This window comes from Felis catus, chromosome C1 (genome assembly GCF_018350175.1).
Source record: "Felis catus isolate Fca126 chromosome C1, F.catus_Fca126_mat1.0, whole genome shotgun sequence".
NCBI lineage: Eukaryota > Metazoa > Chordata > Mammalia > Carnivora > Felidae > Felis > Felis catus.
Window position 1 is genome coordinate 36,390,429 of NC_058375.1, and position 16,656 is coordinate 36,407,084.

At 38.4% G+C, this 16,656-nt stretch overlaps 1 protein-coding gene across 9 annotated transcripts in view; it reads left to right on the forward strand.

Moving 5' to 3' along the window:
* Positions 1–16,656, forward strand: part of MAST2 (microtubule associated serine/threonine kinase 2) — a 222,635-nt gene that overhangs the window by 125,428 nt on the left and 80,551 nt on the right. For 5 of the 9 annotated variants that reach the window (XM_023258635.2, XM_023258637.2, XM_023258636.2 and 2 more), the window contains one exon: positions 4,672–4,866. The exons of 3 other annotated variants lie outside the window; for them this stretch is intronic. In XM_023258635.2, the coding sequence (XP_023114403.2) occupies positions 4,672–4,866 (195 nt within the window). Of the gene's footprint in view, positions 1–1,645; positions 1,948–4,671; positions 4,867–16,656 lie in introns of those variants that run through there. One more of the 9 variants, XM_023258640.2, reaches the window with a different exon arrangement.

The window sequence follows — 16,656 nt, forward strand, 5'->3', positions numbered from 1 at the left end:
CTAGGTGGAGGCGAGTTTGCTTGGGTAATTAGAACAATGGCTTTCAAATTTTGTAGATTCTGACCCCCTTTTTTAAAAAAATTTTTTTTAATAAACTCTATTTATTTTTGAGAGAGAGAGAGAGAGAGATTAAAGCAAGGGAGGGACAGAGAGAGAGAGAGAGGGAGACACAGAGTCTGAAGCAGGCTTGAGGTCTGAGCTATGGACACAGAGCCTGAGGCAGGGTTCAAACTAACAAACCATGAGATCATGACCTGAGCCGAAGTCAGATGCTTAACCTACTGAGCCCCCTAGGTGCCCCTACTCTGACCCTTAATAACAAATAGATTTTATATTGCAGCCCATCACATGTGTTTGCCCTTGTATATTTATATGTATTACCAGTAATAGATGTCATAAACATACATATTTCATAAAACAGTTCTGTGTGAAGCACTCTGATATTTTCTATTCTATTTCATTCTGTTTTCCTTTTAAGAAAATGTTGGTCCTGACTTCCTGAAATGATTTTATGAGTTAATAAAGAGTTGTGACCTGCAGTTGAAAAGTATTGGTTGGGGTATGAATTAATCCTTTGAATGTTACCCTAGAAAAACAGTTTGACATACTTTGTCATCTAGATAAATGAGTTGGCAGGTGCTCTGAAGCAGGGAACCAAGACTTTTGCTTACTCTGGCTCCCTTAGCTGTTGTTGTTTAGCTCTGCTTGATCACTTGGCTTTACCTGAGCACTTGGCTTTCTTCAGGCCAGGCTGTTTTTGTCAGATGGTTTTTTGTGTGTCTGGGCTGATCTCTACAATGGGAGCTAGCTCCTTGAGGGCAAGACCTATAATAATAGCTAACGGTTCTGTAGCACTTCTGTGCTAGGCACTTTTCTGTTTTACATATGTTAATCTTCACCACAATCTATAGATAGGTACCTTAATTATTTGCATTCTACAGATAGGGAAAACAAAGCATACAAGGTTAAATAGCTTACACTTCTTTAGAGTTCTTCTGTAGCTTACCTTAATGTCTTGTGTAACATCTGCCATGCAAATGATTTTATTAATAGTTACTGGTTGAAATTAAACCAATACTTTCTGGACTTATTTTCTTAGCTTCCTATGGCTTTTCTCACCACAAACTTATTCAAGTGATTAGAGAGTAATAGAAATTGAATTAAAATTGATGTTAAACTTTGTTTACGGAGGGAGTACAGAGTTTATTTAAATCGGTCAAATTCAGAATTTGAATAATGGCTATGCTTTGAGTCCTAACATTAAGACTGTAATACTTCACCTGACCTGTGCTTGGCAATGAATAATGTTGCAGAAATGCCCATGTATTCTTAGCTCCTTAATTTACCAATTTGGGATCTTAATATTCTTCCTTCCAATCCACCGCCCACTGCAACAGCTGTTCTATAGTGGCCCACACCTACAGAGTTAATGGCATTTCTGTCACAGTGTGAGTTTTCAAGTTGGTATTTACGGTTTTGCCAGAGTCTTCACTGCTACCAGGCCTCAGGGTTGGAGGTTGCAACTGACTTGTGGGGGAGGGAGTTTGGTGCTTGTCACTGGGGAGGAACAAGGTGCTCTCTGACGCTCTGATTTGTTACAGGCTGAGTGTGAATGATGTCAGGCAGTTCAGAGGACAGCTGATTCATTTGGGATCTGGGACTCCTCACTGTGCCTCACTGCTGCCTCCTGGGCTCTTAAGTCTTTTGCAGTGGGGGTGGGGTGGGGGGATTCTGAATATTATGTTTTAGAAGAACAGTGCTTTAATTTTTCTCTTAAGTTTGGGAAACCTTTGTAAGTTTCCTTTGGCTTATAGACTGCATACCCCTTGTGTGAGAGAACTTCCTGCCAAGACTCCCGAGTGAGTGTGAGAGGGCAAAAGCTTGAGTAGCCAGGAAAATGATGAAACGAAGGAGAGAGAGACTGGGAGCACCATGTCTGCGGATTCAGTAAGGAGGCTGGGGTCTCTGAGTGGAAACTGGCACATGTCAGGAAAAGAACTAATGCCAACTAACACACTTTGATTTGCTTGGATAAAGACTCTGCTTTGGAGATGCCAAGAGGGCTGGCTGGGCTGGCTTCATAAATTCAAGGTCAAAACACTGGTCCCTGGCAGGGGCCTATGGAGCTTCTAGTTCTGAAAATTGAGTTCGATATCATTTTAGGTGTGCTTAGGTACCTGGGGAACTGGGTTAATGATTAAGATCTTTTTTCCTGCCTTGAAAGCAAATGTGTATTTAAATTTACTGTCAAAGCTGCCTATACAAGCTCCATGAATGTGGGAAACAAATGGAAGTGAAAGTATCTTCTCCTTGGACAAGAGAGGGTATTGTATTTCTGCCCCTGGCCTGTCAGCTCAGGACCTCAGATCTGCCCTTGCAGATCCAAGCCTGAGTCCTTTCAGGTGTGACCTAATTTTATTTCTGTGTTGGCCAATATAGAAATAAAATAGAAATAGAAGAATACTTAGATAAGGATTTCAAAGCTGGGCAATGGAAGAAGGCTTCCATTTCAGGGTAGCTTTTCCAAGAGCTGCTCAGGCTTATTTAATGAAGAAATGCAGAGTGAATTGATCAGGGAATGAAGTGTCCTAGAATCCATTTCATTCATTGATCTGTCTTAAACTGCCTTTGTGTAACTCACAGGGTAGAGGGAGTGCACTTCAGATTTTCTTCCCCTGAATGTTAGTGTTTACCTGGAGTTAGTGTGGTATACTTAAATAGACATACTTCTTCAGTGGGCTTTCTTTGGATCATTGCCTTCTGTGTTAGTGGATGCTCATTGATTGAATTAATGATTCAACAAGACCTTGGAAGACTGGACTTGTTTGAAATATATAATTAGAAGGATTGGCATATGTTTTAAAAATGGTTTATTCTCCTACTTAGACTAAAAGTTAAAGACCATAAAAAAGAAGCTTCATGAACTAAAGTATCATTTAAAGTAAAAAGGACTTGTTAGTAAAACTTTAAATTTTTAAAATTAAGCTTGTAGTTTAAGAAAACATAAGTGGTCAGAATCATGCTCTCCAAATGTTGTTGGTGCACTGCTGTTGGTAATCATTAGTGATTTTGAATTTAACTTAGGAAAATTCCCCCTGAGGAGCTAGTAAGTAGTTTCTAAATCACCTTTCCTTTTTCAAACAATCCTTTTTAAACTCTAGCCTCAGTGTATAACCAGTTTGCAGAGTGTTAATTACTAGACAGTAGAGAATGAGATTTGGTTTTCATAGATTTATAATCCTAATTATATATTCATCAACATGACTAAGCTTCATATTATGTGATAAGATTTATAACTCCATAAGCAATATTATTTAGGTTCATAAGAACTGTCTTTTCAAAAATAGTTTTTAAAATATTTTTATTTATTTTTGAGAGAGAGAGAAAGCGGGACAGGGGATCTGAAGTGGGCTCTGTACTGACAGCAGAGAGCCTGATGCAGGGCTTGAACTCACAAACCCATGAACTGTGAGATCATGATCCGAGCTAAAGTTGGATGCTTAACTGACTGAGCCACCAAGGTGCCCCAATAAGAACTGTCTTATTGTATGTTCTAATTAGCTGTAGCTTGTATACACTAGGGAGTTGAGTTTTGAAATAGTTCCTTAGAAAAGTGAAAATTCTATTTGAAAGTGAGGAATTAATCCATATTTCTACTTCTTGTAATTTTTATTAATATGTTGAGTTTGTGGAAATTTGTGCACACCGGTAATTTTAAATAATTTTCTGCCTTCTACATTATCATTTTGTATCCTCTTTTTGTGTACTCATCTGAGAAATATGCTGAAGCCAGCTACAGGGATAATTAGTAGTAAATATTTCCTTTGAATATATGTAATTAAAACAAGTAAAATGTCACCATATTCAAATAGCCAGTAGTAACAACATAGGCAACTAACATTTTTAAACAGGTGCCTGTGTGATACCTAAGTTTTTAAAAAATCTTTGAAATGTTGTGGCTAAATATGGTGTTTGTATGGAAAGCCATGCTCCTACTATAGCAAATTAAATGCTGTGCATCTGTCAATTATTTTTCATCATCTGTGACATATCAATCAATGATCAACAAAGTAGAAATCCATATTTACCATCTGTTTTCAGTCTAATGAGGTTATTTACTTAATAGTCTTCGTTAAGACTTAACACATCAAGAGGGCTAGGTTGTTTTTAGGGGAAAAAAGTAAACTAAAATACTAAAATTTAAATAGAAGCAAAATTTATTGTACAGAATTAAATGATGTTATTTAATGTACTCATTAGTCAAGAATTAGCTAAATAAATTGGTGTTATGGTAGAGATAATCGAATTTATGAACTATTAATGTTTTACTTTTACGGACATACACATTTCTCTAGGAAGTTTTAGTCATTGAACATAAAATATTACTTCTTGCTAATTGATGATTTGTAGTAAACTTATAATATATTTCCAGAAGCCAATTCTAAATACTTTGAATACCCAAAGCTTAAAGTTTTGGTTTTAATTCTGTGGATTAAGTTTTAGTCTCGATGGTCATTCTGTGCCAACACTACACTGAGGTATGATATGTGAGAATGATTTTTGACCACTATTTTTGAGTCTTTTGCCTAAACTAACCCACTTTGAATATATTTCTTTTTGGTTGAGAAATTATCCCTGACCCTTCTTTTTTCTACTGTGGTACCTTGTCAGAATCTCTACCCTTTGCCGAGGATCTGAAGTAAACCAGCACATGTTTTCACCCACATCGGCTCCAGCTCTTTACTTCACTAAAATCCCATTTAGTGCTGATTGTGCTTTGGCTACTTCTCCTCTTGCCTTTTTCCTGAACCCACGAGTTCACAGCAGTCCTGGCAGTCCCTGTTCCAGCCGCCCACTGCAGTGGAGGTAAGGAAACCTGCTGTGATGTGAGTGTGGCCTTAGTGATTGCTTTTGGCCAAGTAGGTAAAAACCCAGACCTTTCTCCTTAATGATGGGAAGAAACAGAATAAAAGTCACAGAGAAGAGTAAGAGGAATTTCAGAGATTTCTGCTGTATTCAAAATTCAAGAGAAAGTAATATAGCATATCAGTAGTTAAGACAGTTATGTGCCCATTGTGACTATTGGACAGCCCTCTGACCCCTCCATAGGAGAAGCATAGCATGGCAGAATGCTAGAGCTCTCTAAAGGTTAGCTAGTCCAAATGCCATATTTTATACAACAGGAAAACTTGATTCTGAAGTAGGTTAAGTGATTTGTTCATATTGCTGAAAATAATCTTCTTCTCTTCAGTTCTTTCTGTCTTTTCGTATAATCAGCATTTGAGTAATACTATGTGCTGGACAGTGTTTTAGGCATGAAGAACAAAAGAATGAACACAAAGAGGTAAAATACCTGCCCTCTGAGGAGCTTAGATTCTAGTGGAGGGAGACAAATTAATGAATGAATATATAACAGATGGACATATGTGATACGGAGAAAACAGGATGAGGAGAATAGGGAATGTGAGGCATAGGGGTTGACATTTTATATAAGATAGTCAGGGAGGGTCCTCACTCATAAGTTGACATATGAGCAAAGACCTGAAGGACAGTCACAGAGCTAGAATTAGAGATATCTGAAGGAAGAGTGTTTCAGACAGAGGCAACACTAAGTGCCAGAGACCTGATCTAAGAGCTTGCTTCATGTGTTCTTCCACAGAATCCAATGAGGCTCATGTGGAATGAGTTAAGAGCTAAAAAGTGGGAAATGAAGTCTGAGACATACGTGAGAAGCCAAATGGAATAGAGCTTTAAATCCATTACTGGGATTTTTGTTTTTATGTTGAATGACATAAGAAGCTGTTGGAGGGTTTGAAGCAGGAAAATGTTATGATCTGACTTAAATCCAAAGGATCCCTGTGGCTATAGTTAGAAGGGTACCTGGAGTGCCTGGGTGGCTCAGTTGGTTAAGTGCCGGACTCTTGATTTTGGCTCAGGTCATGATCTCACAATTCATGAGTTCAAACCCTGCATCAGGCTCTCCACTGACAGTATGGAGCCTGCTTGAGATTCTCTCTCTTTCTCCCTCTCTCTCTGCCCCACCCCTACTCACACTGTGTGTCTCCTCAGTAAGTAAGTAAGTAAGTAAGTAAGTAAGTAAGGCAGGCAGGCTACTGTACATTCTAGGTAAAACACAATGGTTGTTTGAACCTACGGTGGTACAGGTGGTAAGAAGTGGTCAGATTTGAGGATATATTTTGGAGGTAAAATCTAAGGATTTGTTGATGGATTAGATGCAGAGTTTGAGAAAAAGATGAGTGAAGGATGACTGAGAATTTGAGGTTGAGCAGCTAGGAAACTGGAAGAACCATGAACTGAGACTGAGAAACTGTAAGAATAGCTAAGTAGACATTCAGTTAAAGATAGGTGAACTCTGGGTTGAAGATTTATAAGGAATTATCAGGGTATAAGTGAAACAAATGATTAGATTTATGAGATCATCCAATGAGTGTCTATTGATAAGGAAGAAATGTGAAAGGATTGAGCCCTGGGGCCATCTGACTTTGAGAGACTGGGGAGATGAGGAACTAGCAGCAGAGGGACTGATAAGGAGTGGCTTTTTAGAAATGAGAAGAATCAAGAGAGAGGTATATTGGAAACCAATCATAATTTTTCAAGAAGGAAAGTGTGTTTGATCAATAGGTATTTGTTAAGCTTTTTGTTAGGAAAAAAAAAAGTATTCTGTTTTTGCATCTAAGATACTTCGTTTGAGTAATATAGTATATTCTGAACCTAAATTGTTTTGCAGCCCCAGGTTTTCTCTTCCCAAAATGACATATTCATAACATTCTTTACTAAATATTCCCATACTGGGGGTGGGAATTGGTATTTCATAGTCCACTGTCACTTCCAGGCCCTTGTCTTTATTACCTTCTTTCCTCTTTTAGGCTTATTTTACTCACTTTTATCTTTTACCCCTGCTCATTGCTGTCATCCATTAACTTAGTTTTGTTCTCTCTATTCACATTCAAAGTCTAGCACAGAATCAGTGCTAAGTGAACACAGCAATGCACATAAATTCTACAAATCCTTACCATGTAGATAAGTCTGTTGAACATCACTGTTATTGAGCAACTGAGAAAATACAAGTTGAAAGAAGAGAAAAATGATTCTAGTAAACAATGTGAGGAACTAAAAATTGAGAGCTACTGGCAGTGAATTTGACCTCTAAAAATAGATGACCCGAAGGGTGCCTGGCTGGCTCAGTCAGTGGAACGTGTGACTCTTGATCTCAGGGTTGTGGGTTCCAGCCCCATGTTGGATTTAGAGATTATTGAACAATAAAATCTCTTTAAAAAATAATAAAAAGGGATGACACAAGAGAGAGGGAACTCTCTTGCAGTGGCCATATTGAGTTCTCTTTTATTCCCATGGAGTATAACTATTGTTATGGATTGAGTTGTGTCCCCCTAAAATTCATTAGTTGAAGTTAAAACCCCTAGTACCTGTAATGTGAGTGTATTTGGAGATACGGTCTTTACAGGTTAAATGAGGTCATTGGGGTGGGTCCTAAAACAAGTGGTGCCCTGTAAAGAGGTATTTAGGACACAGACATAGAGAAGACAGCCATTTACAAGCCAGGGAGTGAGGCCGTAGAAGAAACCCACCCTACCGACACCTTCCAATCTCCAGAACTGTGAGGCAAAAAATGTCTTTTGTTTGAGCCACCTAGTCTATGGTACTTAGTTGTGGTAGCACTAGCAAACTAATATAGCCCTTGAGGCTTTTGGCTGCATTGGCCTAAAGTCCTAGAAAATAGTATCCTTTTGCTTGGTTGTTAGAACAGGCCCTGCTCAGAATCTTAACCTTCCTTATTGACTGCATCTTAGTGATGTGCTTAGGACCTTACAAATTATTGCCCATAATAATTTGAAGAACAATTACGGCACAGTTTTAAAATGATGCCTACTCTAACTGTATACTACATTTCTGTTTGTTCCTTGATAGGAAAGGATGGATGGGTCTGTTTTAGGCAAGCTTGATGGTGGCTCTTAAATGTCTTAGATGGGTCTGATCAACCTTAAGAGGCATAATAAATATGATCATGATTTGGGTTGAATTAATTAACCTGTAACTTTATTTTAAAGTTTATTTTGAGAGAGAGAGCAAGGGAGGGGCAGAGAGAGGAGAGAGAGATTCCCAAGTAGGCTCTACTCTATCAGTGTGGAGTCCAATGCAGGGATCGATCTCATGAACTGTGAGATCGTGAACTGAAATCAAGAGTCAGGTGCTTAACTGACTGAGCCACCCAGGCGCCCTTACCCTATAACCTTTAGTTATCTTGTACATCTTCCAAGAATATGATTCCAGCCTATTGATTGGCATTCAGACATGGGTATTGCATTGTTGACGTAACCTGATTTGAAGGGATGCTAGATATGGTCTATGGTGTAACTGGTATCCCTGAAGAGAGAAAAGGCAATTGTGTTTTTGGCTATTCCCTGGCCCAGCTAGGCCTCCTGGGGATAAGAATTTGGTGTTGGCAACTTCTTGAAACATAGAATGGTTTATATTTTGATTCAGTTTTAAACTGCCATAGACTTTGTCAGCCCTGTAGTTGGGAGGGTTTGCAGCAAGAACTCCTTATTAGAGTTTATATTGGAAGGGTTCTAGCTCTAGTCCACTCCCTACTGTGTAGGAATTCTTTTCTTTTTTTTAAATTTTATTTATTTATTTTTTTAATATAATTTATTGTCAGATTGGTTTCCATACAACATCCAGTGCTCATCCCAACAAGTGCCCTCGTCAGTGCCCATCACCCACTTTCCCCTCCCCCTCACCCCCCATCAACACTCAGTTTGTTCTCAGTATTTAAGAGTCTCTTATGGTTTGCCTCCCTCCCTCTCTGTAACTCCCCCCCCCCCTTTCCCTCTCCCATGGTCTTCTGTTAAGTTTCTCAAGATCCACATATGAGTGAAAACATACGGTATCTGTCTTTCTCTGACTGACTTACTTCACTTAGCATAATATCTTCCAGTTCCATCCATGTTGCTGCAAATACCCAGATTTCATTCTTTCTCATTGCCAAGTAGTATTCCCTTGTACGTATAAACCACATCTTCATCCATTCGTCTGTTGATGGACATTTAGGCCCTTTCCATAATTTGGCTATTGTTGAAAGTGCTGCTGTAAACATTGGGGTACATGTGCCCCTATGCATCAGCACTCCTATATCCTTGGGTAAATTCCTAGCCGTGCTATTGCTGGGTCATAGGGTAAGGAATTCTTTTTTATACAGTGTCTAGTAAAAAGCTATTCAGCCTTCACTTAAACATCTTCCGCAAACAAATTCACTACTGAAGTTTGCAGCTGGTACTAATTCAGCCCTCTGACCCCTCCTGTGTCACATGTGTGAGAGGCTTTTTGTAGACTTTTACAGCAAAGGACAGGTGTTCTTTTGGACTTCCTCCAAGACTAGGCAGCCTTTGAAACCCCTTTTTGGTAGTGTCAAGATTGTTTCCTGCCAAAGAGAAAGCACTATTTTCATTTTACCAACACCTGCTTTCCTTGTCTGTCTTTTTTTAAACAACTGCTTTTCAAAGTGACTCTAAAAGAGGAACATCTCTAGAACTTGTTCTTATCCTGGCCCTGTTGTGGTCAAATTACTTCACTTCTTTCTGCCTCAGTTTTCTACATCATTAAAATGGGGATAAAAATAGCCCTTCAGGGGTTGCTGTAAGGATTAGATGAGTCAATACATGTAAAATTGTCGAGAATACTCAGGCTGCTATAACAGTTACTGTGTTGCTGTTTTTGTTGGAAAACTCACATGTTGCTGATCCCCACACTTCATGTTGTTTCTGTTCGTTTTCTCATATTCTTATTTTCCCTTGGATAGCTCTAGGTATCACTTATCATTATGTCCTGCCCACGGAAGCTTTGTTACTGGCAGCTGGGTGCTCTTCTGCCCTCACATGCGGTTTCACTATTTGCTACTAAAAATTGGCCAGTTGGGGTGCAGCAGGATGTGGACTAAAATGAGAAAAACTCTTTTTGGGCTATTTTTGACAGTGAGGAAAATTCATTAAACTAGGTTTAAAGTGTTTCATTTTCCCTCTCCTCATAGGTAAGGGAAAGAACAGCTTGAGAGTATCATCAGGAAATAGGATTCTCCTATTAAGAAAGGGAAAGTGCTTTTTTGTTTGTTTGTTTGTTTCTTGTTTTAAATGTTTATTTTGAGAGAGAGAGCCACGCGTGCAGATGCACACATGCGAGCGGGGGAAGAGCAGAGAGAGTGAGGGAGAGAGAATCCCAAGCAGACTCCACATTCAGCATAGAGCCTGACATGGGCTCTATCCCACCACTGAGAGATCACAACCTGAGCCGATATCAAGAGTTGGACACTTAACTGATGGAGTCACAGCCCGTGTTCTTTTGCTTTTTAAATAGAAAGGTAAAATAAGGAAGAATACTAGCTGTGACTTAACCTCAGGAAACTTTGTATAGCAGAGAATTTTTCATAGATCCTGGCTACAGGTAACTCTGAATAAACATATAGTTCTATTTGGCAAGATGCCACAGGCTTGTTCTTGGATTGTTCAACTTCAAGAAGCTGAAGGTTTCTAAATGGCATTGCTGTTTCTGGAAGTAGGAAAATTTTATTCACTAAAAAACTCTTTTTTAAATGTTGTATTATAGAAACTCTCAGAAACATTACAAAATACAAAGAGTAGTCTTCTATCTTGAGTGTCTACTTATCAGCTCATGGTCAGTATATTCTCTTCTGCATCTCTGCCTATTCCCCCCAACCTGATTATTTTAAAGCAAATCCCAGACTGTATCATTTTATCTGTAAATATTTGTTCTTATAGACTTTTCCTACATTCTGAATTTTGCTCATTGCATCCCTGAGTGGTTATTTAACATAGTTCTTATGACCTCTGTGTTTCTCATAAACTGGTGGCTTGATCTGATTCTAGTTTGATTTGGGGGGCCAGAGAAGAATACTTAGTAGTTGGTTTGCAGTGTACAATTGTCAGGAGGCAGGTTGTGTCAACTCTTTCCCGTGTTTTGATAGTATTGGCCATTAATAATTGTCACCTTAGACCCATTATTTTATTAAAAGTTTGCAAAAAAAAAGTTGATATTCCCATTCCCTTTCCATTTATTAGCTACAGTACTTACACAAAAGGAATTTCCCCCTTGTTATCTATTTGTTACCCTTACTCTTGAGTCAGTTTAGCTAGATTCTTTCCTGGGCCTTCATCCTGATGCCTCCATGTCACCAGTTTCTTTGTCTTGTTTCAAACCTGGTAACTACTCCTTTGTAGTGAAGATTCTATACCCAGAGTAGTGCGACAGAAGATTTTTGTGTGTGTAAAGACCCTTGAAGCTTGCCATGTAAGTAGCTGCTAACTGATTGCTAAACTGAAGAAAACCTTGGCTTCCTCTTTTGGCTCCTAGTAGTCATCCTGGGACACCATTTATGTAGACCCTTGTTACATAGGTGCTCCGAGAGGTGAGAACTGATCCAGATAGCAAGAACCCAACAGCCCAGGCAATTGCAAAGATAAATGTTATTTCTTAGAGTTCTTTAGGAGGGGCTCTTGCAACAGCTTCTCTTTCATGTCCCTGGATGCTACAGGAAGAGAAACCAATGCCAGTCCTGATTGTCATAGGGGCTCGGGTCAATCCCTTCTTTTGTCTTGGTAGATAGGAGGTTTGGAACTGGAGAGTTCTGGACACAAATAATTTTCAATGATTTATCAGATAGATAGAGTTATCAAGCATAGAAGAGTTAATTTTCATGGTTTGCCTTCAGGATAAATTCGTAGAATTGCGGATGCTGAGTCAAAGAATAAATGCATATGTAGTTTTATTAGCTATTGTCCAGTTTCCCAAAATAGTGGTTATATCATTATGTATTTCCACCAGTGGGTATAAGATAATGTCTACAGTAGTCTCCTCTTATTTGCAGGGGACCCACCAAATGCCTGAAACCATGGATAGTACCTAGCCATGTATATGCTATGTCTTTTCCTATATGTACATACCAGTGATAAAGTTTAATTTATAAATTTGGCACAGTAAGAAATTAACAGCAATAACTAATAATAGAACAGTTATGACAATGTACTGTAATAAAAGTTATGTGACTGTGGTCTCTCAAATATCTTGTCCTCACTCTTCTTGTGATGATGTGAGATAATAACATGTCTACATGATGGGCTGAAGTGAGGTGAATGATACAGGCACTGTGATGTAGCATTAAGTACTACTGACCTTCTGACATTATGCCTTCCGACTATGGGTAACTGAAACTACCAAGACCGAAACTTCTGATAAGTGGGGACTTCTGTTGTATGTCAATTATACTTCAATTAAAAATAAAAAGAAATTAAAAATTAAAAAGCAGGGGGACTACTGTATTTGCTCACAGCCTTGCCAACTGAATAGATTATCAAGCTTCTGAATTATTTCCAATCTGATGGGTGAGAAATAGTATCTCAAAGTAGCTAACTAAAAAGTCATATTAAATTGTTCCTTAAGGATAAAGAATGTATTTCCCAATCTTATGTGGAGGGAATTAGTTTTCCTGTCCTAGGAAATTAAGGTGGAATCATCCATTATTTCATTCAACTGTATACTAGATACTCTGAGTGGGAGAATAGGCCCAAATCGGCAGTAGGAAAGTTCCCAGCACATGGTGGAGTGAGAGAGAATGCTGTTTATCCAGTAAGCTTTCAGCCTTCAGCCTTATTCATTTCTATTACAGCCATTCTGAGAACATTTCAGGTGATTGCTCTGGAGGTTAGCAGCTATTAAAAAAATAATAATTTCAGGGGCACCTCGGTGGCTCAGTCACTTGAGCATCCAACTCTTGATTTCGGCTCAGGTTATGCATTGTTAGGAAAAACTTTTGTTCTACCCTTTTAGTTCAGTGCCTGGGGGCCTGTGACTTAAACTGACAAAGGAAAGATTAATAGGAAAGGCATACAATTTTTATCAATATTTACACATATAGGAATTCACAGAAAAGAAATGTAACTCAAAGAACTGGTTAGACTCAGAAGCTTACGTATCCTTTTACAAAGGAAAGAGGATTTGGGTTTTAAGGCATGATAAATTGTAGGGAATAATAGGAAATATGTGAAGGAACTAATGGAACATTATGCAGTGTTTATGTTTATGCAAACACATTGTAGCTCTTCTCTCCCAGGTACAGAGGGACACATTCCTCAAAGGGAAATTTGCCTGGTTTCAGGCAGATAATGAGAGGACAGAGAATTCTTTCCGTATCTTTTGATTCTCAGTTGCCTTTGGCTTAAAAAAATCCTTTTGCCAACGTAGCGTATTTTGGGGTGGTAAATTCTGGTCACCTCCAGCATCTTTGGCAGAAATAATTATGGTTCCTGAAAAAGGATGGTGTGTTCTTCTTGTTGCATCCCATCAGGTGATACAGGCTTTCATTATATCCCATTACTGTGAAATTAACCTTGATCACTTGATCTGCTAGTTTCTCTGCTCTAAGATTATTTTTTCCCCTCTCTAATTAACAAGTATTTTGAGGGAAATTTCTTGAAATTATGTAACTACCCCACTTCTCATCAAATTTTAACTCACTATTTTTAGCATCCATTGATGTTTCTTGGCTGAATTATTATTCTTTGCTGGTTGCCAAATGGTATTTTTCAAATTCCATCGTTTTTTCTGCACTCGTCCGTTGGCACTGCACTGTAAGGAAAAGCTTTTTCTTCTCCCTGTTCATTTTTTCTCTCATATCAGCATGAATTCAATGGGCTCTTATTTTATTTAGTGGGTTGTAATCTGTTAATAACATTATATATTTTGATATTCAAATTGTACCATATTTAGTCAAGAGGAGTCTCTTATGCTGGTGGCTGCTGCTGCTGCTTTTTTTTTTTTTTTTTTTTTTTAACATTTCCCCACCATTCTTTGAGAACTTCCTAATTTTCTGGCTCTGTAAGACATTCCTGGATGGCTTATTTTGTATCTTCCCTGCTCTAGCCCTTGTATTAGCCATTTCTCCAAAGAACATGGTTCCTTTTAGTGGAAAATGGTATTTAAAAGCCAAGATGTGGGTGATAGGCATGGTTGCTGATATTTGGGTTCACTGTTCCTAGAGAATGTGTATATATGTAATATGCATGTGTGAGTGCCTTCTTCCCCCAACCCTCCAACCACTTGGCCATCATCATAATAATCTAATGGCTTCTAGACTGAATTATTCAGGAAAGAAGAGGAGGAAGGAGGATTCTTAGGTCCACTAAGTACATAAGATATAGTCTTAGATGCCTGTATAATTTAAAAAAAAAAAAAAAAAAAAGTTTACCGAGATACAGTTTATATACTGTAAAATTCACCAATTCCAAGTTATCCAGTGGTTTTTGATGAGGTTCTGGGGTGACAGAGGTAGGGTGGTTTGGAGCTGATGGTCAAGAAAGAATTCTTGAAGACATCATTGGTGCAAAAAGGTGATTTTATTAAAGCACAGGGAGAGGACCTGTGGGGAGGAAGAGCTGCCTTGGACCCTGTGGAGAGACTGGTTATATATTTGGGATTTGGGAAGGTAAAGTGGAGGGAAGTTTCCAATGAGATTTTCATATGCTAAAGAAGACTCACAGGATACTGGAGGCCTAGCTCTTGTCAAGAACCAACCCCCATCACCCCAAAAAACCTCATCAGTTTTTTTCAAATTTGTAAAATTGTGCAGCTATCACCATAATCTAAATTTAGAATATTCCCTTAACCCAAAGAGTTTCCTTGTGCCCATCATACCACTGTACTGTTTCTCCTAGGCAACCACTTACCTTAGGCAACCACTGATTTGATTTTGGCTGTATAAATTTGCTGTTTCTGAATATTTCATGTAAATGGAATCATATACTTTGTAGTTTGTTTCTGGTTTCTTTCTTTTAGCATAATTTTTTTGAGGCTTATTTGTTGTAGCACACATCAGTAGTTCATTCTTTTTTATTCCTGAATAATGTTTCATTGTATGGGTAGACCACGTTTTGTTAATCCATTCACCAGTTGATGGACATTTGGGTTGTTTCTAGTTTGGGACTATTAGGTGTAAATATTGCTATGAACATTTGCATACATGTCATTGTGTGGACATATGTTTTCATTTCTCTTGGACAGAATCCTAGGAATGAAATTGTGTTGTATGGTAAATTTATACTTAACTTTTTAAGAACCTCCAAACTGTTTTCTGCAGTGGCTATATCATTTTATATTCCCACCAGCAATATTTGAGGGGTTGTTTTTCTACATCCTTACCTGCACTAGATATTTTGTCTTATTGATTATAGCCATTCTAGTGGGTATGTAGTGGTAGCTTATTGTGGTTTTGATTTACATTTTCCTGATGATTAGTGATATGGAGCAGCTTTTCATGTACTTTTTGGCCATGCATGTATCTTCTTAAGAGAAATGTCTATTCAAGTCCTTGGCTCGTTAAAAAAAATTTTTTTTAACGTTTATTCATTTTTGAGAGACACAGACAGAGCATGAGCGGGGGAGGAGCAGAGAGAGGAGGAGACATAGAATCCCAAGCAGGTTTTAGGCTGTGAACTGTTAACACAGAGCCCCACATGGGACTCAAACTCACTGACCGACTGCGAGATCATGACCTGAGCTGAAGTCAGACTCTTAGCTGACTGAGCCACCCAGGTGCCCCTCAGGACCTTTGCTCGTTTTATTTATTTGTTTTTATTTATTTTTTCCTTTTATTGTATTTATTTATTTTTATTCTTGAGAGAGAAAGAGAGAGCATAAGTGAGAGAGGGGCAGAGAGAGAGAGAGAGAGAGAGAGAGAGAGAGAGAGAGACACAGAATCCAAAGCAGGCTCCAGGCTCTGAGCTGTCAGCACAGAGCCTGAAATGGGGCTTGAACTCATAAACCGTGAGATCATGACCTGAGCCAAAGTCGGACGCTTAACTGACTGAGCCACTCAGGTGCCCCCCTTTGCTCATTTTAAAATCTGGTGTTGTTTGTTGTAGGAGTTCTTTATATATTCTAGACATTAATTTTCTATCGTGTCTTTGATTGATTTTGTTCTGGTCCCTTTTGGATTACTAATTATTTTAAAAAGAGGTATGTTCTTCCTAGTCTAAATGTTTCCATGAAGTTTATGTGGAAGAAGAACCAAGGCAGTGAAGTGGACTGTTTGGAAGTGTCTGTGGTTGATAAGTAAGCTCATTATATTGCAGTTTTTTTCTCTCTAGTTGTTAAGTCTGTGCTTAGGCCTCTACACTATGGTCCCAAATAGAATTCAGGAAACAAACTCATATAACCATTTAATCACTGTGTCTTTGGTTCCTTAAAACGGTCTTTCACTAATTCTCTTTCTAATTACTTTGCCTCAGAGTTTACCTCATCATTGAGTTTTAGTAATTTTTAAAATTGACATTATATTAGTTTCAGGTATATAATATGATGATTTGATATTTGTATGTATTGTGAGTAATCACTACAATATGTCCAGTTAACATCCATCACCATACACAGTTATAGGCTTTTTTTCTTGTGATGAGAACATCCAAGATCCCCTCTCTTAGCTCCTTTTAAATATGCAATACAGTATTATTAACTAGAGTTACCATGTTCTACATTAAATTCCCATGACATTCATTTTATAACTGGAAATTTGTATCTCATTTTGCCCCCCACCTCCCACCCCACCTCAGGCAA